Source organism: Accipiter gentilis, chromosome 29 (assembly GCF_929443795.1).
Source record: "Accipiter gentilis chromosome 29, bAccGen1.1, whole genome shotgun sequence".
Lineage (NCBI taxonomy): Eukaryota > Metazoa > Chordata > Aves > Accipitriformes > Accipitridae > Astur > Astur gentilis.
Window position 1 is genome coordinate 7714266 of NC_064908.1, and position 24977 is coordinate 7739242.

A 24977-nucleotide genomic window follows, 5' to 3' on the forward strand; every position below is an offset into this window, starting at 1 on the left:
CTGGAGTGCTCAGCTGTGCTCCCGGTTTGGGCACAGTGTGTGGACCAGTACCCTAGAAAGGAGAACAGTGGGTGGCCAGAGACAGCATGTCCTCCAGGCTCCTGCTCTCCTGGGTCTGGTGGTGTGAGGATGGGACCAGACAAGTTCCAGGAGCCCCCAGCCTGGGTGGCAGATATGTGGCAAATACAGCAGATGTTTCCTGCACTCCACTACCAGTGCTAGTCCCAGGATGGGGAAAGACACTGGGTCTCAGCAGACCACACTGAAGCACTGCACCCAAAGTTGCATTCCTTCACAGATGCAGAAGAAAAGGAAGAAAAACAAAAATCAAAAAAAGATTGGAGTACACTCAACAGTACCGAGAGAGCAACTCACGGAGAGGAAAGCTGCTTTCAGGAGCCACAGGGGTGAAACGAAGCAGAGAGGTGAGTGACCAGGGAGAGGCAGGGCTGAAGACAACCAACTGCACAGCACTGTGAAAGTTGTCCTCGCTGAAACAGCCTGGACCGCCTTGAAGGAGGAAGAGCACAAATAGCAGGGTAAAAGGGAGAGAGTTGCCACTCACAAAACTTCTAGGCTGGTGGTGCCTTTAAGGTCTGGGAATTCTCTGATGTCCGTTGCACCATTGAGCGACCTGCAGAGAAATAAGGGTGAAGTGAGATGGACAGAGAACACAGAAGCAAGTACAGCTGCCCAAGGTCCCAGACCCATCAGCCATGGTGGCAAATCTGCTTCCTCACATGTAAATGGGGTGATCAGAGGCCCAGATCCAAAGGTGCCCCTGTCATCAGCGTGCCACTGCCAGCTGGGTGGTGGAGCAGACATCTCAAGCAGCGCAGACACAGTGAGCCAGAGTTGGGCATTTCTATGCAAGGAGGCTTGGCAAGCTCTGACTGTCCCCCAACCACTGACATTCTTGGCATGATCTCTACCCAAATTAAATAAAAAAACCCCAAACAATTACCATGGGGAATGTAAGCAGGCATCCCACCCAAGCCTCACAGAGTCTATGCATCTGGAGCTGAAGAATGCATGAGTATTTGAAGGATTTATTTTATTTGCCTGAGTACGTGTTCCTGCAGTGAAAGGCTGGGTGAGGCTTATAAACAGAGATTTTGAGGTTGCCTCTGCCTCAGTATTTAGTGCTGTGCCACAACAGGTTAGCTGAAAAAACAGCCAGGCCAGGCCAGCCAATGTGGAACAACAGTTGTGGTCCAGATGGTGCCCACCACATGGTGGTGGCTCTGGAGCAGGCTTAGGGCCAACATGTGAAGGAAGCTTGTCACTGATGGCTGCCCAGTAAGATTATTTGTGCCATGGTGTCTGTGTTATGGGGCATGTGTTCCTCTGCTTCTCCACCTTGTGGAGGAAGGCAGATGTCTTCAGTGTCCTTGTGTTTGGGCAACTACACAACAGCACAGGGTTTGCTTGAGCAGCATGCAGCAAAAGTTGTGGCACTTGTGAATGTGGTCTTTGCTGGTGCTGATGCAGCTCTGGATACCCTAGAAGACTCCAGTGCCTGTCAGCTGGGTAGGCAGGAGGAATAAATTGCTCCCTCCAAAATTCCCTTCTCAAAATTATTCTTCCTCAGCAGAAAACATCTGCATTGTCTACTCCTTGGCTCATTGCCATTGGGGCTGGCTAGAAGAGTGGCACCATGATCATCTCTTGTACAAGGGCTCTAGAAAAGAGGAAGGGAGAAGGCCACTAAGGTGTCTAGCTCACAGGGTTTGGACCTTGGATGTTACCTCTCTGAGAATGTGCTTGGTGAACTTACAGAGTGTGGAGCTTTGGCAAGTACTGGAAAGCAGACTGTCCAACAAACTGGATGGGATTGTCATAAAAATGGCTGCAAAGGAAATGAGTAACTGGTCAGATTCTGCTGTGCATGAAAAGAAGATGCTATTACAGGTTAAGAGCATGGGAGCAACTAGTAGTAAGCTATGTAGGAGGTGCTGGCTACCCTGTGAGAAATCCTTGTTTTCCAGATAAGCCCAGGCTCTCCCACTAGCCTGTTTTGGCTGAACATTGGTACAACTGAGGTCTCCTGCTGCTCTGAAAGGGCCCTTTAGGGTCCTGATGAACCAGGCAGGCTAGAAAGATGCAAAGCCCTCCTTCAACCCTGCTATAGTGCTGTAGCCCTGCTGGGAAACACCTTGCACTTGATGACACCTCCTCTGATCTTACATATCCACTCCACCAGCATCTTTCCTACTTGTCACAGTCAGTGGAGAGAAGTGAACTCTTCTTGGATCCAACCAGCTTTAGGAGTTGAATCACTTTCTACAAGAAGGACTTCCCTCCACAGACTGTGAAAGACTTTAGATGGGCAGATCCAATGGAGACATGAGTATTCTGGATGTGTCCCACCCCCATGTCACTCCAAGGATGGTGCCCAAGGAAGATGGGGATGAGGCTAGTTTGTTTTGACTGGAGCAGTGACTGTTTTCACCCACTGTCACCATGGCTTTCCAGATGTTGGTATTTCTGTAACTTAAGTCCCAGACTGGCCAAGCAGAGCTTTTGTTACTTGCCATGGTTTCCAATATCAGTGTGGTTCAGGGAAGAACGGTCCAAAAATGTCTACCTGTGTCTGGGTCAGAGGGGAAATGAGCTGGCAACTGAGTGTATTTATCTGCAGAACTTTGTATCCATGGGTCTGAGTAGACACATAATGACCTGGTGTGCCAGCTCTACCACACATATAGCTACTGCTGTAGCTGCCTAGCAGCTTTTCTAAGGACAAGGAATAAACAGGCAAGATGTCAACCAGGGCTTAGAAAATCCTGTTATGCACAGCAAGATTTCCATGCAGACCACCCATATATTGTTCCTTCATTGTTATCACCCTGTACCGCAGCAAAGTTCAGCTGTGGGGAAAGGAGAACCCATGGCAAAAAACCTGAGGCATAGCTGAGAAGGACCTAATTTCAGCTTGCGTCGGGCCATATACAACAAATGTCAAATTGCAGTCATGCTGACAACTGTCAGAAATCCCAACCAAAGACATCAGGAAATGCCCGTTTCTGGGGGATATAAGGATTTAGGAAATATTGTTTAATTTTCTTACATTGTTTGGAGAAGGGGATTCCCAACAAATGCATTCTCTGGAATAGCTTTGATGTTGTTGTTATGAAAACCGCTGTTGGGAGAAACAAATATCTTGATATTAATGGATGAGGAAGGCTTGGAGACACCTCCTTTCCTCAACACTTTTAAAGGCAGAGCACTTTCAAAACACACATAAAATAGATGTGCACTCTGTTCCAGCTGTAACATCATCCCAACAAGTGAACAAGGTCTGTCCTTTGGCAGGACAAAGCCCTCATTCTGCTGTATTTACTCTGTGTATAATTTGGTGCTCCATATGTCACTCCACTGAACCCACCAAGAACACAAGAACTTAAGGGTTAACAATTTACAGGTCAGGAAACAGAAGCAAACAAAATACACTTATTTTATACCCTCCAGGAATTACAATTTTTATGGATGTTCTCCATTATATCTCCAGACCTGTTAACCAGAGTGCAGCCTATCGTGAATTATTGGCCCATGTGACTTTAAAGTACTTTTAGAGCTAGCTGTGATATTTTTGGTTAAGCTTGAAGATTGCTATCAGCAAAATTTTGCAGCAGAATAGAGCTCTGTGGCCACAGTCTGATCTCCTGTACATCAAAGGCATCCACCGTATCCTGTGCCCAGGACCAAGACTAGGCTCTGGGTGATGCCCAGGTTGTTTAATCCTAGAGGAGTCCATGAGTGATTAGTTGGATGGCTGTTTGAAATTTGCCTTTTATTTAGTGAGGGGCATTTCAAAAGCCATCTCAAAGTGGATTAAGGATCTTATTTTGAATGTCAGAGTAATGTTGATATTTGGTCTAATCAGAGAAATCTCCTGAGAATTCTTCTAGTAAAAGAAAATAGTGTCAGATTTTTACTCCAAGACTTCCAGAAGCACCAAAGCATCTGCTTTTGTCCCACCCCAGCCTGTCACCAGTGTGACACAGTCTTAGGATCCACAGGAACCATGGATCCACATCAACTTGACTTAACCTCATCTTGGGGCTTCTAGCTTCATGGATGTTAAGTGGGATGGTTTCCCATTTTTAGTGTCTCCCAGGCTGACCAGTTAGAGGACAGAGAGCTAGCCACTAAAATGGTCATAAACTTTTGTAATTTTGTAATTGTTTTTTGTAAAAATTTCTTTTTATTTTTTGTAAAATAAATTTGTCCTAAGGGAGATCAAACAGTTTCTGCACATCAGAGGAGGTGGCACAGGGCCTGCAGAAGCCATGGCCTCACAGTAACACAGGTAACTCCATGGTTGTGGTCCCAAGCTGGGGAATGGACATTAGAAGTAGCTGGAGATCAGATGGAGTTTGAGTCCCTCATATGCCACAGGAGAATGAAGAGCTGCAGGAGGAAACTCCTCCAAGGCTGATGGGGGATCTCCCACTCCCCAGCTGTGGAGTGCAGAGGCTGATGGTGACGTGATTAGAGCTGATGGAAACTGAGGGGATAAACTGCTTGTATGTGCATAGCGGAGAGGGAAAGACAAAAGAGAGGCTTGGATTGAGTGCTGTCCTCAAGTCAGAGCACACACAATGCTTTATTGGTCACTCTCTGTCGGGGAATGCTTTTGAAAAGGAATAAATAGAAAATCTCACAGCTCCTGCAGTCGGCCCAGCGTCCTGATAGCCCCAGGGAATTCCAACAGCTCATTGTAGTTCAGATCTCTGAAAGACAGAGAAGGGAAAAACAATCATTAACGTTGCTGTAGGAACTCAACCAAGTGTATCTGTGCTTTGAAGGCATGGAAACTTAGTTGTTAAGCATGGGAGACAGGTTTTACCTACCATGCTGATCCAGCCACTGCCTGGAAACAAAATCTGACATGTTCCTGCAGCAGGAATATTCCCTGCTAGGAGCACTGTCAGGCGAGAGCCAGTCCAAGCCATGGCTGCTGCTGTCTGGACTGCTTCCCCCCTAAGTCCCTCCATGCCTGGCGCTGGACTGTGCTGCTGCTTCACATTTCTAGAGTGCTCCATCCCCCTCTCCCAGGAACTCACCCCCAGGGGCTTTGGCTGAGCGTAATTTTTACTGCCTTTCCAGGTCAAAATGGGATTTTATGAAGGACAAGAAACACAAGAGCACCTTCAGTTGTGTGGGCCCCACGAAAGGGCTTCTATGTGCCCCCTCACCCTGTGGTGCAGAGGAGATCAGGGCACCATTCCCTTGGTGCTTCTCCTGGGGACGCTGGATGTCCCTGCTGCTGGGACATGCTGTGACTGGGACCAGTGGGAAGAGCGGGCTATGGGAAGGCCTAGGACTTTTTCTGATGGTTGGGGAGAACCCCACACTGGAAACTGTGAGCCAAAGGTGGAAGTGATGTGCAAAGAAGTATTGACACTGCTGAGCATTAAGTTTAATTTGCAGTATAATGAATTAAGTAAAATATAATATGTTGGTCATAATGACAAGTGTAGAGTTTACCTGCCCTGACTTGGCAACTGAGAGAGACATCTGAGCCTGAATGAAACCTTGTGGGCTGTATTTGTTCTTCCAAGGATGGGCTGGTGCCTCTGGAAAAGGATTTATTTGAGCTATGGGGCACTGCTGGCAGCCTGGGAGGAGCAGCCCACTGAAGGTACTGATCCTGCTGTTGATTGGAGGGGACCCATGGAGATTGGCTGGGCTTTAGATATGTAGCACTCCTCCTCTAGCATGCTCAACAGTTTCCTTTGAAAGGCAGTTCCAGCTGAAATGGTAAGATTTGACCCCATCTTGGCCATTCCACAGACCAAGACACCGAAGTCTGAAAACCATGTGACTGCTTCCTACCTGCATGAAACTCACTGAGTTTTAAGTGGTAGATACTTTAGAACATGAGGGTAATTACTGGCTCCTGGAGATTACTGTATAATTACACTTAATGGACCTTAAAGTAATTACCATGTAACCTGGATTGTGGTTTATGGAACAGAAATAACCATGCATTTACACAGCAATGAGTTGCTGCCCAATTACCTTGTAATTCTCATCCTCTGGGCCCAGGCATGGTAATTATGTTATGATCTCGCTTGGTCCCTCTCTCTCTTACATAGCCTTCTCCTTTACCAGTGTCCCTGCTTGGGAATTACTCTACAGCACCGTCTCAGCTTTGCCCTGTAGGTATTTACACAGTAAATCAATCCAGAGAGTCTCTCCAAATTGGGCTTCCCTTGTGCCTTCCAGGACTCCAGGCTTATATGACTTGTCCTAGGGAATACTTGCCAGGCAATTACAAGGTAGGCAACAAAACCAGAAGAAAAATACTGAATGAGGTTGTCTTGGGTGGATTTTGTCTTGTGTAGCCATGACAAGTTCCATAACAAACCTTGTTACTAGATTCCCTTTGCAGCCCAGGGGATGTGGCAGGTCCTGCTATGGCAGGGTTTATCTCCTCACCCTGAGGGCTGTTTTCTCTCCTCCACTTACAGAGGGAGTCTGGCTGCCTGCACTACGCGTATGGCTTTGAGAAAATGAATCCTGCTCCTGCAGGACGTACCTTTCAAGGTCTGGAAAGGGTTCACATAGTCTAATAATTGCCAGTGCTGGCAATCAGCAGGAGAGGCGCACAGGGTTGGTAACAAGATCACAAGCTCTGCCTCCCCCCCATGTCCGACCTGCAATGCAGCAGCAGAGTCCCAGCACACGTGAAGCTGCTGTGCGCATCCCCAGGGCTCAGGAGTGAAACAGGAGCAACGCATCCTCTCCTCACACCAGCTCACATCTGTTAGATATGAGAGGTCTGCATCTCCAAAAGAGCTTGCTCTGACACATGCAGTTCTCATCTGGGTCCAAGCAGATCAGTGATTTTTCCAAGTCTTCTCTGCTTGAGCCCAAAATGATCTGTTTAAGAATGAATAGTCCAACACATGACTGCTCATAAACCTCACTCTTTGCAAGGCACATGTAGCTCATTATCAGCTGCTTGGATGTTCTTAGCCAGTTTCTGTCAATGGTACCTGTCAGGCCTCCATCACTGACACGGCTGAGTGCCTCACATTATATGGGGTGGGGGGAGACAGGGCAGGAGTTTTACAATGCACATCCCTTCACCAAAGCTCAGGGAGGCACAGGAGTGGATTTCCAAAGAGAGTGAGTGATTAGAAGTGCAGACAGGACACTGCTGGGCATTTTGAAAGCATCAGTCAAATCCATTTAAGCTTTAGATCACTGCATTGAATGAAATCAGAGGGCATTAGCAGCCTAAGTTGACTGACAGTCCCAAATCTCTATCTGCACATAACGTACTTAATACCTTTAAAAGTCTCACCCTGCAGTGACTTTCCAAGGTTATAATGAGGTTTCACAGCAGTGCAGGAAGCTGCAGAGGTCACTCAAGGCTGGGTGTCTGCCTGCACTGCTTCCCTCCCTTGTGCCACAAACTGAGGGGCTGAGATGAGCCTGTGTGATGCCCAGGGTCTGACCCTGTAGGACAGGCATTGTGAGCCCTGTCCCCAGATGACACTCAGCTCACTGCCATCATGTCACCAATGCTGGGGGAAGCTTTGTCCTATGACGTGGAGTTGAGTTTCTCCCCAGCGATACCCGACGTGCCTGTGAGCAACCGACAGACAGAAAATATTGCCCAACAGAGAGGAGGCTTGGCTCAACTGTGATTCACTAACAGAAAAAGGGATCTTAGATCTGTAACCAATATTATTTACAAGGAATAATTCAGTGTGCTGTAACATTTGCTCCTGTCTTTCTCTAAAAATGTGTTTCCGTTCCAGCCCATGTCTCTTCCAGGCAGGCTGGTCTTTCATCAGCAGATGAACATTTTGTTTGTACCTCCGTGTGTGTGCAAGTATGTACAGGACCAGTTCTTCCTGAGTGAACACACACCTTTCCCAGCCCTGGCAGCATCTCAGTGCCTCCCTCCCCCCTGCACTTGACAGATACAAAGAGCATTGTGTTCAGCAGCTCCCTCTGGGTAAAAAAGCCATCTCTGAATGCTGGCATATACTGGGCTTGTTGGAAAGTGGAAATGCAACCAGGTGTAGTCATGCTGCTCCAGCCTGGCTGCCAGCAACCCCAGTCTGTTCAGGAGAGACAATGTGCCCGTGCTCGCTTCCTGGTTTTCAGTGAGGTGAGCCTCCCTCCCGGAAAACAAACCCAATTGTGCTCGTTAACAGCTCCCCTGAGTGATGCTTGCAGCCAACTGCTCTTGATCTGTGTGCTGCTCACACCACCCAGACTTGCCTCCAGCGCTGCCCTGTGCCAAGCCCTGCCGATTTTTGGGGGTGGGTGGGGTGGGGATTCATCTAGTTGGAGGAGACTGGAAGAAGCCAGTACCTGAGATGGTCCCCAGGTGTCATCTCTTCCCTGCAGTGGAGCAGCTCTCCCCAAAGCCCAGACCCAAACCAGGACACAAGGGTGCTTCTCTCTCTGTTCTTCCTTCCCAGAACTTGAGTTGGGTTCTGGTTCAAGCAATGACCCAGAAACAGCCTCCAACCTTCACTGCAGGGGAGGCTGTGGATGTTCGTGGCAGTGGGGAAGTTTCTGCTCATTTAGTGAAATTCAGTCCTCGGGTCTTTCCACAGATGTCTGATATCAGCAGGGCTACATCCATCCCAGACATCGCTTGTCTCCACCTGCTCTCCCATGATGAATTTGGCCCAGCCTGTGTGCCCATTTGTGGGTCACCAGAGTTTCCTTCCTGGCATAAGGTCGAGGCAGACGGGATGGAGTCTGGGCTCCGTGGGTCAGGGAGGATTTTGTGTTTTGACTTCAGTGGCGACAAAATTTCCTCCACCAAGCATGGCAGTGAAATGTACACCATGTACAAAGCCTTTCCACGGGCTGGGTGGGTATAGAAAATAGACGTGCCATAGAAAACTCCTCCAAGTGTCCCCTTTCTTTCCCTGCCTTATCTGAGATGCTTGGGCAATGCTTTGCTGGTCCCAACTCCACACTCTGACACTTTCCCAATGCTTCCAGCTTTGGGATGATGTGGGGAAAGCTGCAAAAAGCCAAACTTGCCGCCAGGTGACACTATCCCCACTGCACTACTCTGGCTCATGGGATGGGGTGGCTGTGGGAATGGCCAGGGAGGCCTCTTGGTCCAAGGGAACTGGACCTGGCACTGCTGCGGTCTCAGCTGCTCCAGCTCTGGGGTCTGCCCTAAGGCTTTACATGCTACCTCTGGAGTCTTCCAGCTGTGGGGTGGTGCCCTTTTTGGCACACCTGGGAAAGTGGACCCAATGCCAGCATTACCTGGTGGAAGGATGCCAACACATCATGGCCACGTTATGCCAAAACAATAGGGAAGCTTCATAACAAAAAAAAAAAAAAAAATGGGCATGGCATAAGGAAGAGAATTTTGCCCATTATCAAGGGCTTTTGGAAGCAAAATCACCCAGCCGAGGGGTTCAGATATGATGTGTGAGAGAAATGACTATAAAAAATCACTTTCCTTAGTTGGGCTCCAAGTTACCAGCTCCAGGCATCACAGTGGGATGTTGAAAGGAGCCTTGTCTGTTCTTCTAGTTAAAATGAAAACCTCTTAAAGGTCACCCAGTCTGCCTAAGACACAATGAACTGGCTGGCTTTCCATTGTTGTTATTTCTAGAGTGAGCCTATAGCTTCATATTTGGAAGATCTTAACCAACCATGTTGTTTATTTAGAAATAAAAGTAAATTGACATCAAAGGCACAGTTATTTTGGGCTTTAACTGCCAGGGTGATTTGAAGCTGACAACATGCAGCCTGGAACTATTAATATCTTCAGTTGGGCCAAAAGGAGAGAAGGAGGGGAAAGAGTCCCAGGTCAATTTTCTGCCTGTTAGGGACTATTAGTGGTTCCACACAGGAAGCCAAAAAAAATTATATAGTACTATAAATTCTTCCATAAGCCACAAAACACCACAAATTTGCAGCTAATAAACCTGAAGATGCAGTAAGATTAGAAGCTGGAGATGGGACATTTGCTGACTATTTTAGTCCCAGTGTAGTTCAAGATGTTATCCCGGAGGGAGACTTTGTGCAGCCTCTGATAAGGGCTTGCATTTCCACCTGTCATGTGCTGGCATCTAATCCAGCTGCCAGTAAATGTAATTACTGCTGCTGCTAGTCATGCTGGTTACTGTGGCCAAATCAAACACTGGAAAGGATTTAATTGGTAGTCTGAAAGCCCAAGGGGGCCATTGTGACCATGTAGTTTGACCTCTTGCCCGGCCCCGGCCAGACAGCTTTACCCAGATGCCTTATATCAAGGTTGTGGCTTGTGGTTGAGCTTGAGCTGGGAAGAGCTGTCTGATTAGTCTGGAGTATGAAAAGTAGCTGTACCATTAGGTGCCATATTTCTGTTGTGTAGCATCTGCATAAACCCTGCTCTCCTGTTAGCAACTACCATGTGTGGTGAGTGTGTGCCCTTCTCCAGCATGATATGGATGATGAGATGCAGCAAGTGCCTGTAATAAGTGAAAGGAGGAAAGGGGGATGCAAAAGGACCCAGAGCACATGTCTGACTGCAGCCAGCCTGAAGCCGTGCACCCATCCCCTAAACAGAGACATGCAAGAGGGGGATGCTCAAGTATGCACAGGAGAGAGAAATGACCTATCATGGGACTCACCTGCTAGGGTCAGTGGTTTTACTTGGGAAACTAATAATGTCCTATAAAGGCCCATTTTTGGCAAATTATAAGGAGAAGCCAGGCTGTGATGTAGTGTGACAGAGTTCATGGGTGTCCCAAAGGAGCAGAGATGGGCCCCCACACTGTGGGAAGGTTGTCAGGTACTAATGGTACCTGATTTCTGCCAGGAACAAGCAGGAACCTCTACAAGGATTCATTCTGACAGCCTGGCCTGGAAACATCCCAGCCTCTCACTTACACCATGCTGCACCATTTTACAGGGTTTATGTGGCACTGAAAGGTCTATTGCTGGGCTGGGGGGACCTGTCTGTAGGTCATGCCTTGTATGCCTGCAGCCACCAATCCTTCTTCGCACAGCTCTGTTCTCTATTTAAAAAAAGCAGCAGTGCCCAGAATGTGTCTGTTCCAACCAGTATTTCTGTCTGTTCTCTAACTGACGAAGGTACCAGATTAAATATGTTTTCAATTCCATTTGATTTATTTAACAAGGTTGAAATAAGCCTTTGAGACCGGGATCTCGTGGGGGGTCCTGGGAGCACAGGCGCTGCCATGCACATATCATTTACAAGACACAAAAGGAGCTGACCGCAAAGCAGAGCAGCGGGGACCTCGGTCGCTGGGATGCACAGACAATAACCATGGAGCTGATGACTCAGGCAGGGGAGGCACGGAGAAGGCTGCTGCACTTTGCCAGGCAGGGGAAGAAGGCAGGCTCAAGGAAGTCTGATCTACAGCAGAGAGTTTCCAAACTGTGGGAAGGAAGCTGGGGACCACTACCTACTCCGCAATGTGCACAAGTTGCTGGTGATCAGCCCTGACCGCTGCAGCATGCTGCTGCTGGAAGGAAGGTGCATGGGGTGGGGGCAGAGCTTCTGTGCATCAGCATATCCACAGTGAAAACATGCCCACAGCTTGCCTTTACTGCCATTTCTGCTGCCTGCAGTGTCTGTTCCTCCTTTTCACAGGCAATCAGTTCACTCTCACACATTTCTGGAGGCAGAGGCTTCTCTCCTCTGGCTCGGGCAACTGCTCTTGCTCAGCTGCTCAGTGAAAGGGTCCGTGTCCCAGGGGAAGGCTTTGAGCAAAATTAAGCCCAAGGAGCCAGAGGAGTTGGGGACCCCTGAGAGGTCACAGCAAGCATGTCTGGAGACCCAGGGGTTGGACATCTGGGGAGACTCACTGCTGTCTGTCACTCCAAGATCAGTGGCTCCAGGGAGGAGGGAGCCAGCTTGGAGAGCTGGCAGTGCACAAGAGGGGTGGTGTGAGGGTTTGGTGGGCAAAGGGAGAATAGGTAGAGTCCTGTGAAGGAGATGAACCTTATGACGGAGCCATAACCAATAGTAAAATGCAGTGGCTCCAGAACTACCTTTTCACCTGAACTGTCTTCACTTTCTTTCTTTTTTTCTTTATAATCTTGCAAAATATCATGTCTGCATGGGCTCCTGTTCAACCAAAGCTCAGAGCCCAGTTGGAAGGTACCCAACTGGTTCAGAGTCTAAGCTGCATCAGTGAGGACACATTTGTGGCAGTCCAGGCTTCTGCTTTTGGGAGAGAAGATGCAGCAAAGTGGGACCAGTTGGCCCAAGGAGACCACAGGAGGGAAGTGTCTGGTCCCCATGCTCCCAGACAGTGCTTTGTGCATTTGCCAATTCAGTTTTACAGGTGGCTTTCTCCATTTGGAAAAGTCACCTTCCATTTACATGACAATCAGAGCAGGCAATGAACTTCATAGCTCTGTTCTTGGACCAGGCACAGGGACCCATGTAACCAGACCCTGAGCTGTGGTCCTTCCTTCCAAAAAGCCACCTGCCCCTTTCCTTTCTTCATCCCATCAATCTGGGTACCCAAGCCTCTGCTGAAGTCCCCTCCCTCCTCTAGTAGAGCCAAGCTGCCTCTGATGAGCTGCCTGGAGACCCATGCTGACACACAGCAGGGCTGGAGCATCAGGATGCTGAGAAAGTAACAGAGCAGCTCAGCGAAGCAAACAGGACATCCTTGGAGGAGTCAAACCCATCAGCTGCTTTGGGAATTGCACAGCCTGGGATTAGCATCAAGAGACTGCACAAAAGGTTTCAAATTAAACATGCTGATGGAGACAAATGCCACTTGAGGAGCAAGGCAGCACTTGGCAGACAGTTTTCCAGAACAGCAAAGCCTGCCTGGCCCTAAAAGGGTTAAACAACCCTTGTATGAGCTGTGGTGGAGATATTTCCCATTTCCTTCTTCCTGCCTTCATTGCCCGAGGTGCACTTTATATTAATTTTCTTTTTTTCTTTTTCCATAGAAAATCCAACTCTCTGGAGGAGTTGGTAGGTTCCAGCTCTGCTCTGCATTTACAGACTCAACTAATTACCCGGATAATAGGGCAGCGTGCTGCAAAAGCCTGTGGTAAGGGCATTTCCTGTGAGGCAAGGTTAGGCAGATAAAATGCCTGGAGCCAGAGGGTTTTGGATTCAGCCCTTCTGGGAGACATTTTTAATTTATTAGTGCTATTTTTTTAAAATAAATTAAAAGGTTTTTAAATGAATGGAGATTTTCTCTTTCCAAGTGATTTATCTCCTTTGATGAGCAGAGGAGCTGGCAGGGATGTGGATGGGGAGGGAGAAGTCAGAAAGATAGGAAGCAGCAGGGGTCATCTCAGGCGGAGGGGATGGGCGAGGGCTGCGGGGCCTCTCTGAACTGCTTCCCCATCACGTCTGCGTCTGTGTCAGAGATGTGCCGGAGATGCCTGAACAATCAGAGGAGCAGCACTTTTTGGGCAGATCATTGTTATTTTGGCTGTAGCCTGGAGTCCTTCAGCACTGGGGGCTGGTCCTGGGGAGCAGTCGTTCATTTCCCATCCCTGCCTCTGCCCTGGGAGCCACATTAGCCCTGCTCTGGTGTGGGGAGACATGTTTTTGCTCTCTGCAAACATCAAGGTTCTGTCTGGTTGCATGTGCCAGGGTAGGGAGGCACCCTGGCCCCTGTTTTCAGTTCAAACCATGTTCCATGTATGTATGGGACTCAGCCATGTCTATGGACAGGACCACTGGGAGAGCCATAACTCTTACTTTTGCATCTCTCCCTTTGCTTCAGCAGCTCAAAATCGAGCCCTGAGCACATGTTGGGGGATACGTGGTAGCTTTTGTACCATGGATACATGGGGGACCCTGCATGTACCCACACCAGGGTGCTGCTTGGCACTGCCAGCCCATCCACACCGAAGAGCCCCTTGAGAGTGCAGACCTGCTGGAGCCGCTGCTGTCACCTTCATAACCCCTATCAGAAGCCCCAAGGACTTCCTTGGTGGGTTTCCTCACCATGTGTGTGGCAGCCGGCACTCAGGGCCACAATACCTCCTCTCCCTGCTTGGGCAAAACAGTCCTGATGGGAGAAAAAACACTTTCTCCTTTTCTTCAAAGTGGAGCTCCCAGCCTAAGGATGTTTTCAGTGAGTTCTTACTGTTTTGGTGGAAAACATGGGAAGATCCCTGCAGGAACTTCTCCACCCCTTCAGCTGCACTCTCCGCTTGCTGTCTGGGGTCTGCCCTGCTTTGCCATGGGGACACTGGCAAGGCTGATGGTTCCCTAACAGCAGTCAAGCTGGGAAATGCTAGATGATGGTTTATGTGCTAATGTTTAGAGCTAGAACTTGGGGGCCAGCTCTGAAATTCAGCTTCCATGGTTAGATGCCCTTCCCATGGCTATCTGTGAAGTGCTATACATGCACCCACACTCACACACTGTGAGTGTGCATATATTTGCCTGCATAGTTTCAGGTCACCTACCCCTTCCATCCCTTCACCCTGCAGAGAGCAGTGACCTGGGGCTTGGCCATGTGGAGAGACTTCATGCATTTACCTTTCCCTTCAAGTCTGATCCAGGAAACATTTATATTCCAGGGAATCAGAGGGCTAAGTTCAGCCTACTTAATGAGATCAAAGTCAAGCACTACAAGGCATTAGGCAATTATTCATCAGCCTTTAGATTGCATTCAGACTGACTGCGAAGCTCAAGGACCTTAGGATACTGGTCAGCTTTCCAGCAAAGGAGGTAAAGAGGAAACCTGGACACAAGACCAGTGTCACTGTGGAAATTCATGTCACAGGGATCCCCCTATGAGAAATACTGTCCTCATACAGTAGTGGGGAACTTGACTCCTATATTAGCACCATGCAAGCCTTTGGATGGCATTTTTTCCTTGTTGCTCCTCTGAAAACACAGCTCTGTCTCCCCTAGCGCCGTGCCCGCAGCCCCAAGTACAAGGTCTGAATGTTTCTAAGAATCAATCTCTGTCATTGCAGCAATGCTCCTGGCTGCAGTTGACTTCTCTTTACATAACTTTTCCATAAGCATCCCTACTACCAGGCTTATGCTACAGAACAGGTATAACCTAATCCCCCTCCTTCTCCCTGCATTGTTAAAGATTGAGAAATTAAGTACAACATAATCAGGAAATGTAAAAGTTAATATCCTTCCATCCAAATGGCAGGAGGCTGGTTATGCTGCCCAATGTCTTACAGCACACATTAAATGGCCTAAAGAGCAATATACTACAGGGCAGTTTTTACAAGGCAAAGCAGGAACAGCAAAGGGATGTGAAGAGCAGTGTGGCTGGTGTCTCAGCTTTTGGCATGCCTTGCTCCTACTTCTTGCAAGAGATGGTGCTTCCCCTCAACTTTTCTTTTTTCCTTTGTTTCACTGCCCCACTCCTTACCCAAAGCCCTCTCCAGATTCCCCCGCCTCACTGCACCAGGCCATTTGCTGTGGTCCAAACGCTCCCTTTGGCCACAGGTCTTCCCGTCTGGGGATGCCTATGGGTTATGGTTGCCCTTTCCTTGGTATTTAAAGTCTCTGTGCCCAGGTGGCTCTGCTCTGCATGTCCTACAGGCACTCCCTGAGCTTACAACGTATTTAAAGAATCCAGTCCATTACCCAAAGGGGCTACAGGAAGGATGTGTCACATAAGGACATTTGTGTTCTTATTTACTCCGTGTCTTTGGGAGAGGGCTAAAAAATGCCAAGTATCACCCACTTTGACCATCTAATACCCGGTTTCATGGCTCAGCCATGCTTGGGGTTTCTTCCCACAGCCCTGCAGGGTTGCTCTGTGTCATCTCTCAGGCTTATGGGAACCGGTGAAGGAATCTCACTAGGTTTCAAGACTATTTCAAAACCCTATTGGGAATCTGGCCAGAGAGGCTCTGACTTGCTTCCAGCTTGCCTGCCCAGGCTTCCTTCCCAGGAAGAGGAGGCTGTGAGGGCTAGTGAACAGCCAGATCTTGCCCTGACAGAGAAAATTCTCTTGGAGCTGCTTTCTCCAGCTACATGCTGGTGTTTGAGTGGTTGAGACCTGGCAGGTGTTGTACATCTACCTGCCCCCTAATCAGCATGGAAAACACAGAGGTACTCTTGCTCTGTACCTGGCAGAGCTGACTTCTGCACAGTAGCTGCAGGTCAATGCAGGGGAAACATGAAGTCATTCATCTGGCTTCACTTCACCTCTTTCTAGATTTTCTGCCCTCCCAAAATATCACGGCCAAGCCCTCACCAAGAACAGAGATGCTCCACTGTGATCTGTTTTGGCAGAAATGATAGGACCTGGGGTATGTGTCTGGTGTGGTTGTGCATAGGCAGCTTGCACAGCTGAGACCTGCATGGAGCAGTGGGTGCTGTTCTCTTAAAGTTTTGGCTGCATTGGATAAAAATAGAAGTTTCCCTGTCTAGCTGAACATGAGAAGAAACATTTCCCTTAGGGGAACAGAGGTTTCTGCACCTAAAACTTCCTAGGCTTTTCTGAAAACCCGAAACAATTTTTTTCACTCAACTTCTACAGTTCTTCAGCTATTGTGCCTGGCTTATAACCAGCATCTGGCCACAAATCCTTATTTTAGGAACCCTGGAGAAGTTTCTGTCTTCACGAACTCTTACCATCCTGCTGCCTTCCAGGAGGTAACGCCCACAGGGTAACTGAGAGCACAGTTTGGTCTTCACAAGCCAAGAAAATGTGTTAAGTGCTGTCAACAGAATGTAATCATAATTTGAGTTAAAGGGTATGTGCGGAGACTGTAATAGTCTCCACATGCACAGGAGCTGAGAAGTGGTAGGTAGATGCAGGTCTAGCAGTTTGGCTGGGCTGTTGCAGCCAAATGCTTGGCTGCTTTTTGCCACAAAGCTTGGCCAGCTTTGGTCAGCAGGGCAGATGAGTGCTGGAGATTAACATGAGAGGGATGGCTCCACTTGAGGAACAATGCATTCCTCAAAGATCAGTGACTTGAAATACTTGCTGGCCTGGAGGTGAGAATTCGATGCTCAGGACAAGAGGAGCAAAAACCAGCTCACTGTCTCTTGAGGACACTCCTTCAGTGTGATCAGATGTGGAGGATAGTCTGGAGATCTCACCCACAGCACTGTCCTTGCAGCTGCAGGCAGCTTGTGGAGGATGGGGGATACTCACATACACAAGTCCGGGCCATCAGAGCCTGGACATAGGCAGTAGTCAGGCTCCAAGGGGACAATCCCTGGAGGTCAAGTACTCCCAGGGCTGCCTGGTCAGCAGGGACAGGACTTCCACTGCTATAGCCCTGCAGAGAGCCCCATCCCTGCGGTGCTATGCAGTCCTGTCCCTGCCGGGTTTGAGAGCAAGAGAGGGAGACGCCGAGCTCCCCGAATGCTGCGTGGCATTTCAGATGGGTAACAAAAGACAAAGAAAGGGCTAGAGCAGGAGCAGAGGGGAAGAGAGGGAAAATGAGCTTTCAGCACAAGTGACCGTGGAAACTAAATTATCTATCTCCCAGGGCAATAGAAGCCCTTTAGTCTTTCCCACAGTAAATAAGGGGTCAGCTTCTTCTCTGCAGCTCCATCCTGCTTGGGAAGGGCAGCAGGGTGACTTTAACCACCTTGGCTACAGAATAAGGTTGCCCTGATGTAGGCTGTGATGTTGCTGCATGGTCTGCCTGGGTTATAGACCGAACAGGGTTTTCTTCCATCAGCAAGTCCTCCACTCCTTCCTGCAACTTGCCTGTCTTTGTGCTGCCTGGATGCCACAACTCTGCCCTCACGTATTTGCCTGCACCCACCAGAAATGACTGGGGAGAAAGTCAAGCTGGCACAATGATGGGGGAGACCCATGGGTCACCAGAGGAGACCATCCAGCAGCTTCCCTTCCTGCATCATCCCTGGCATGGTTCAACCTCTCCCCAGCTGAGCCCTTCTGGGTGGCCCCAGGATGTGCCAGTCTGAAAGTAAGAGACAATGTGTGTCATCGTCCTGCCTGTGAGGAGTGTGTCTAGGGACTAAGGACTTGCCTGCTGCTTCCACTCTCGCCCAGTCGCTGCTGCTGGCACCATGCTGGGCACAGAAGGGCCTTGTCTCCTTGAGTGGCACTTGAATGGTGGGAAGTGTCACCTCTTTTTGCCATGACCCAGACCCCCTATTTCTCCCTGGCAAGGAGTGAGGGCCTGACTCTGACCTCAAGGCCTGCATGGAGGGACTTGTTTCTGCACAACTGAAGGCAACAGGCACCTCTTCCACTCTTTCAGATATTTTATTCATTTGCTTGCTTGTTTATGTTTCCTCCTAGGCCAATGCACGGCATGAGACCCAAGCAATTTCACACTGTCGTCAAAGGTGCGGTGTGTGCAAGGCAAAGCTGTCAAATTTAAGTCTCTCTGAGTTCAGGGTGACCCATCTGCTGCTAATGAATGTGTGTCCTGGAGGAGAGTTAAATCCTGCTTCCCATCTTTCCCTGAGGTCTCCTGTCAGATTGCCTACCCAGCCATGCCAAGGACATGGTACAAGATTAAGTCACCTGGCTATGAGTGATGCCAGGTGATATGAGACCACCTTGAAGAGAGATATTCCACAGATCCTGGAGGATTTTACCAGCCTTGAACTCAAGGCAGACCTTCACTTTGGTGGAGTCAGGTGGCTAGGAGGCTTTGGGACCACATGCATGTGGTGAGGAGGTGGGGATACTCTCCGAGCAGAGCATGCATGCAAGCTCTCTGGATTGCACCAGAACTAGACTTGTGTCCAGGGCCTCAGAGCTCCCTCCCAGCCACTCTACCCACATGCACAGACCCCTCTGCAGCAGCAGCACAGCCAGACCAGCTTGCACAGACTCAGAAAGAAAGTCCAGTCTGCCACCACCCCAGGAAGCATCATGCCCTGGGCATCTACTTGCTGGGCTTGTGCCTGGAGCCAGCCCTGCTGCTGCCCTCAGAGCATGGTGATGAGTGAATGTGCAGTGGGGCTGACCCAGAGACACCAGCCCTTTCCTGCACGCTGTGCTGGAGGGGATGAACACACACATGAGCTCTTTAGGACACAGAAGAAAACAGGTGACTTACAGGGTTTCCAAGCTGTGCAGTCCATCAAAGCCATTGGCTCCCAGGCTTTGGATCCTGTTGTTGTGCAGGTGCCTGTGGACAAAACAGAGATTGTCAGTGGAGGTGCAAGCTGACCTTTTCCTGCCAGTCTGAGTGATGGCCCAAGGGGCATCCTGCAGGCTGAGCACAGCCTGGGCTGGGATGATGAGGGGTGTTATAAGGTCCTCTCTTGCCACATGAGACATATGGTAGGTGCAATAGTGCTTGCAGAGCAGCTACACAGCTCCCATTTCTCCCAGGAAATCCAGGCTGATGTAGGAGTTTCCCTGAGACCTCCACTTTCATGGTTGCTGCGTGACTTTGGATGAACACGCTTAAGCAAGAAACTTCAAGAAACAACCTAGATCTCACCTTACATTGGGCCCAACCTGATAAAGTGCCATGTGGCTTCAACAGTCATTCATGGGTACTAGGTACTAAAAGCACAGTCATATTTGGACTCCTCAGACCCTTAGTAGCAGCAAGAAGGCTTTGAGTTCAAAATCATCCTGTTAGTCACAGTTTATTATCTTTGCTTGCAAAAAAATGAAAGTGCTGCCAGTTCCTGGATTAGCTCCAGTTTGATTGCAATGAAAGTTGTCTTCAGTTTAATGCTTCAGAGTGTCTGGCTGAAGTGTAGGGGCCATGCGACAGGCTGATGCACATTCTCTACACTAAGGCAGCATTTTTTTCCCCATGACCCTTCATCCTGGTGCTACATGCCACGAACATCTAGTGCTTAAGGGCTCTGGATCTCCCAGCCTTAATGCTGGTGCTGGAGAGCCATGTGTTGGGGGCCACCTGGCTTGCAAAGCCACCTGGGGTATTTTTGCCTTGGAAGCTCCATAGATGTTGAGTTCCTCTGGAGTCCGTCTGCTGGGTTCTCTGTTTCCATGGGCCCCTTACTCCCATGTCTCAGTTTTTTAGCAAACCCAAGACGTTAATTCCTGGATTCTTCTCCGATAGCCAGAGACTCTGTGTGTGTGTGCACACCTGAGTGTTTTTGCCATCTGGCTTCCTTTAGAGCTGGTGGGAGCCACATGGTTCATTGTGCTTCTCCCTCTGAAATCCCACTCAAGTGCACCTTGAAGTCTATATAGAGACACCTTGGAGCAGCCTGAGGAAAGTCTGCTGGAAAACAGGAGAAGACAACCCACTGCTGCCCAGCCTGCACTTCTACCAGCCCATGGTTAAGCATGTTAGTGATGTCCATGCTTGCACTGGAATGGTCTGTGCGGAGAAATGCCCACCAAGGAGGTAAAGTCCTCTGTGGCAGGATACCCTCTTTGCTCTCTGTCAGGGTAGGTTTCCTCATCAGTTCATTTTACAGTCCAGGTTCTCCTTTAACATAGAGTGCCATGTGGTTAATCTCCTGCCACACCACTTGCCTTTGGGGTCCTTTTCTCCCGTGCCCATGCTCAGGGACGCATCAGCCTTTGTCCAACACTGCTGCCTCCTTCCAAGAGCCTGGGGGAGACTCCACATTGGCAAGTGGATCAATGACTTTTGCATTATTTGCTGCTTGACCTAAATCTGTCTTGGCTTGAAAAATCTCCCACTCCACCTGGATTCAAGTGTGAGCTGTTTGGCTGAGCACAGGCAGCTCCCACTGCCAAATATTCTAGGGTAAAACAGGAGGGAGCTGGGAGTGGAGGAACAGCCAGGCTCTAGGGCAGTTTGGTAGGGGCTTGCAAAACAGAAACCAGCCCAAGATGGATGTTTGTCATTGGGATGACAACATACAAACATTCCAGAGGGAGGGGAAAGATGTGTGATAAAATATGTTTGCTCCTTTGAGCAAATGGGAAAAAAGAAAAGGACGCTGGCTGCAAGAAAACTTGGTTTGATTGTGACTCTTAGGGGAGAAAAGAAGCTGAGATCAAGACCAGAATCTCACAGGAGAAATTCTCTTCATCACAAGAAAAGAAGATCAAGTCCAGGTGGTTTCCTCTATCAAATGTTATGGGGTAGCTTCAGATCATATTGCTCTTACTTCACTTGGCACTTCCAGTGCAAGATGGTGTCAACAACTTTGGGTCCCTTTGAGCACTGGATACTGCATTTGGCAAATCGAGGGTTTGGTTCTGGAGTTGCTCTGCAATTGCAGCAAAAGGTACCACAGGAACCCCTTGCCCCAAAGCTCTGTCTCCTGCAAGGGGACAGTATGGAGAGAAAGGAACCACTGAGTGCTGGGGAAGATGTGAGCTCCTTGGAGATTTGTTGGGGTGGTAAAACAGGACTCCTTGTTTAAGCTCAGACATGCTGAGCAGCTGACTACTATCACTCAAGCACGGAGACGGAACAAAAAAGCAATCACCTGCTCTGTTTATATTTGGCTCTAAAGTGCTTTGTTTGCAGGCAGAGTAATGAAAATCATCAGAAGGATGTTCTTGGTGACAAAATTATGAGCAACCAAAAAAGAGAGGTATAAAAAAATTTGCTGTCCAAGCTGAACTCTAGAGTTGTTACCCAACCACACAGCAATAATAGAAACAAGAGAGCTAGAAAGGTAAACACTTGAAAAGGCATTCCTTTCTTCTATCTTGCCTTTTTTTTTCTCCCCAGGTAAACAAATTTTAACAAGTGGAATTGCAACACCTCCAGTGTTTGTCAATTTGAGCTCAGCCCACACGATGTTATATTCTGCCCTGTAAATTACAGCTGGTTTGATAGCGGCTCAAGATACTTGGTTCAGGCTATAAACAATCCTCTTGTGATGCAAAACCATGAGAATTCTTTAAGCCCTTGCTATTGGAGCTAGTATCCACCACTGTCCTCAGTAAGATCAATGAGATTTGAGATCTGTGTATCCCCCTTTGCAGGTCAGTACCATGGAATGAGGCTGATTTTGGGCAATCATCCATGAGAGTAGCTTTGCCCAGGAAGGAGCAGGACAGTTATCACTTTTTTTGTGGGTTGGCATGTAGACTGTTTTTCAGTTATGCACCTCCATTAGAAAACAGTGGTCTCTTTGCAAAAGCAATTTTCACAACTGACCTCTGGCAGGATGGCAGACAATTTGCCCCATGTGCTCCTGCAGCAGTGCAAGTGCTACCACATATCATGAGACAGGCTAGCTACTTGCTGAAAGGCAGCATAAATTCCAGTGGCTGCAGAGTACCAAATGGCCACAATCCCCGAGACAGGCTAGGGAGAGACACTTCATCTTGGCTGGTGTCTCAGGTGATGAGACTTTAGAAGCACACCAGAAAAAAACCCAATCCTACAAGATTTGTTTGTACCTCACAAAAAAAAAAAAAAAAAAAAAAAAGCACAACAATTTCTAGAAGGAAGATTTTCTGTCCTTGCCAACAATTTCTTATCACAAATTGGGCATAAATGAGATTTTTCCAAATTATCCCTACAGCACTCCTAGTAGAATTTGTTTAATTTTCATTTCACTTCCTTTTCTGTATGTTTTTCCAGTGGATTAAAAGGTCCTGGAGAACAGTCTTGTACTGGAATGACAGACAGTCCAAGCACTGCGAGGTCCAAGTCTGGAAATGCTGCCTCCAAGGGGACAGGGCACCTCCATCATTTGTCTTACACACAAGGGAAAGCAGGTTGAGCTAATGTGCTAAATGCTGGTTCAATAAAGGTGCTTGTCCAGATGAACAAGTGAGTAGACTCTAAGGAAAGGGAAATTATATTACATCTGCATCATGCACTGGTGAAACTGGCTCTGGAAGACTAAATATATTTCTTGTGCCCATATTGTTATCTGGATATTGACAATTTGGAACGGGTGCAGAGAAGAGCAATAAAAATGATCCAAGGGCTGGAAAAAACTAGGATGGAGACTTAGAGAACTCAATCCATTTAGCTTATTAAAAATAAGATCAAGGGGATGAGTGCAGCGTAATGTATAGGATTCTTCCTGGTTAGAAAATAGGTACTAAAATGGTTCTGTGATTTAATGGGGAAAAGAATAATAAGAACAAATGTCTGAAGTCAAAGCCAAAGAAAATTCAAATGGGAAATATGAGCTTTTTTTTTTTTGTTAACACTAAGGATGATTAACCACTGGAACAAACTACAAAGAGAAGTGGTGGATTCTCCATCGCTTTCATTTCTAATGACTTCACTTTTTCTTCTCAAAAAGGACAAATGCAAACATTTTCCATCAGTTATTTGCATTAGATGATTTGAACTAAGTTCAAATCTGACATGATATGAATTGTCCCACTGGACCAGCCATTGCCATGATGAATTTCTAGCTCTATTGTGGCAAAATTGTCCTTTTCCTCAATTTGGCCATGGATAAGTAGAGAAACCTAAATCATAAATGGTACAAATTCCCATGGATTATTTCTGGCAGTGAAGGACCGGCATGAGACACGTCTGGTGAAGAATAAAGCTTGATCAGGAGTGACATTTTCAGGGGTGCGTTGGAGTGCTATTTTGCTTCTTCCTCAAGTGCCGAAGAGGGAAACTCACTTTTGCCAATGCAGCATGCTCAGTCCTCAGAGGCAAAAGGCACAAGGCACTTCTGCAAATTAAAAGGCCAATGAATGGGACCCAGATGTTCCAGGCAATATTGTTCTTAGTAATAATGAATTGCACATGCCTGGCACTCCCCACCAACACTGAGGTTCCCAAGAACTTCTCAGAGAGGGACTTCTTAACTCCCTTGTACAGGTGAAGGTAGACATGCACAGGTTCATCCTGACACTGATCTAACAGACTGGTGTTTGGCATGCTGGGGAGCTCCAAGTCCCACAGATGTTAGCTGAAACTACTGGTGCTCAGCTCCCCTGGAAAGCAGGGATGAGGTGTGTGACGTTTGCTCCCAGGCAGGGACGTCACTGAAAATCAGTGGGCCCTTTTGAAAGTTTTGGCCAGAGTAACATCAGAACAAGGACCAAAATGGGGATGGGAACCGGGGAGCCTTGGAAACTAGTTTTCTCCCCTAGTCACTAAGCCATGCTGTTAGAGAGAGAGCTGCATCATGTCCTTACATGATAAAAATTGTGAAAAGATAAATCCCACTAAATATCCTTCATTTACAGTCTTCAGATCTCAACACATTCAGCTGGAAGGTCTTGCTGGGTGATCTAAGAGGGAAGCACTTGCAGGTAAGAGGCTTGTCCTCGACTAAAACATCAGCTGAAATTCAGATTGCATGAATGCTGCAGAGGTGGGGGGAAGCTAGTAGTACATGAGCATATGCAGTAACAGGTTTTTAAATATCTACAGGAAGGAGGTCTTCGAGTTTAGTAGCTGTCAAAAAAAGCAAATTAAATGATAGAGATGACTAGAAAAGAGAAAATGGGCTACAGAACGGCATTATGCCATTGTATAAACTGGCATTAATTTTTGTCTTTGCTACAGCATGCGGTTCAGGTCTCTCCATCTCAAAGGTGTGGAGGAACAAACAAGTGTGATATGTAGACTAAATTCTGATTGCAAAACAGTTAACTGGATGGGGACTGGAAACCCCACAATGAGGGAAGGGTATGACAGAGAGTAACGAATACAGAGATAGCACAGAGGAGGCAGAGATAGAGTGCAAGAATTAGAGGGCATTAAGCAGAACTAATTGGTAGCAACATGAAAACAACTTTCCCAGAATCCTTGTTTTAGAAGGACTTGTGTGCAGGTAGACAAGGGGCAGGGCCAGATAAGAAGAATGGACCATTTTTTTTTGCATTATGGGGCCAAGTTAACTCTCTAGCTCCAACATCACTGCATGTGAGGCAGCATATGCTGAGTCCTTTTGACAGTGGGATGTTCAGCATTGCAGGAATGTTTGAGTCAGTGGGGTTTCCAGCAGCTAAGGCTCCCTGTGGACCCGAACAGAGAACGATCTGGGTTTTGACTTAATTTGCTCTAACTTAAAGGATTCCCTGCCATGTGATGGAAGTACAACTACCCAAAGACTTTCTCTAGCCAGGTCCATCATTACAGGGCTGCAGAACGAACCTCTCTACTGCTTGGCCTGTTTAGGAGAAGTCACTCTGACTCTGTGTCCCAACCATATCCTAGCATCT

The 24977-nt window shown here is 48.0% G+C and overlaps 1 protein-coding gene and 1 long non-coding RNA gene across 11 annotated transcripts in view; one reads left to right on the forward strand and one right to left on the reverse strand.

The window, feature by feature from the left end:
• The window catches only part of LOC126052411 (uncharacterized), a 151951-nt gene that overhangs the window by 35193 nt on the left and 91781 nt on the right, over positions 1-24977 (forward strand). The gene's annotated exons all lie outside the window — the stretch shown is intronic.
• The window catches only part of LGR6 (leucine rich repeat containing G protein-coupled receptor 6), a 157027-nt gene that overhangs the window by 21114 nt on the left and 110936 nt on the right, over positions 1-24977 (reverse strand). For all 3 annotated transcript variants that reach the window (XM_049833015.1, XM_049833016.1, XM_049833014.1), the window contains 5 exons: positions 18970-19041; positions 4668-4736; positions 3071-3142; positions 1778-1849; positions 566-634 (listed from right to left, as the gene is read on the reverse strand). In XM_049833015.1, the coding sequence (XP_049688972.1) occupies positions 566-634; positions 1778-1849; positions 3071-3142; positions 4668-4736; positions 18970-19041 (354 nt within the window). The remainder of the gene's footprint in view (positions 1-565; positions 635-1777; positions 1850-3070; positions 3143-4667; positions 4737-18969; positions 19042-24977) is intronic.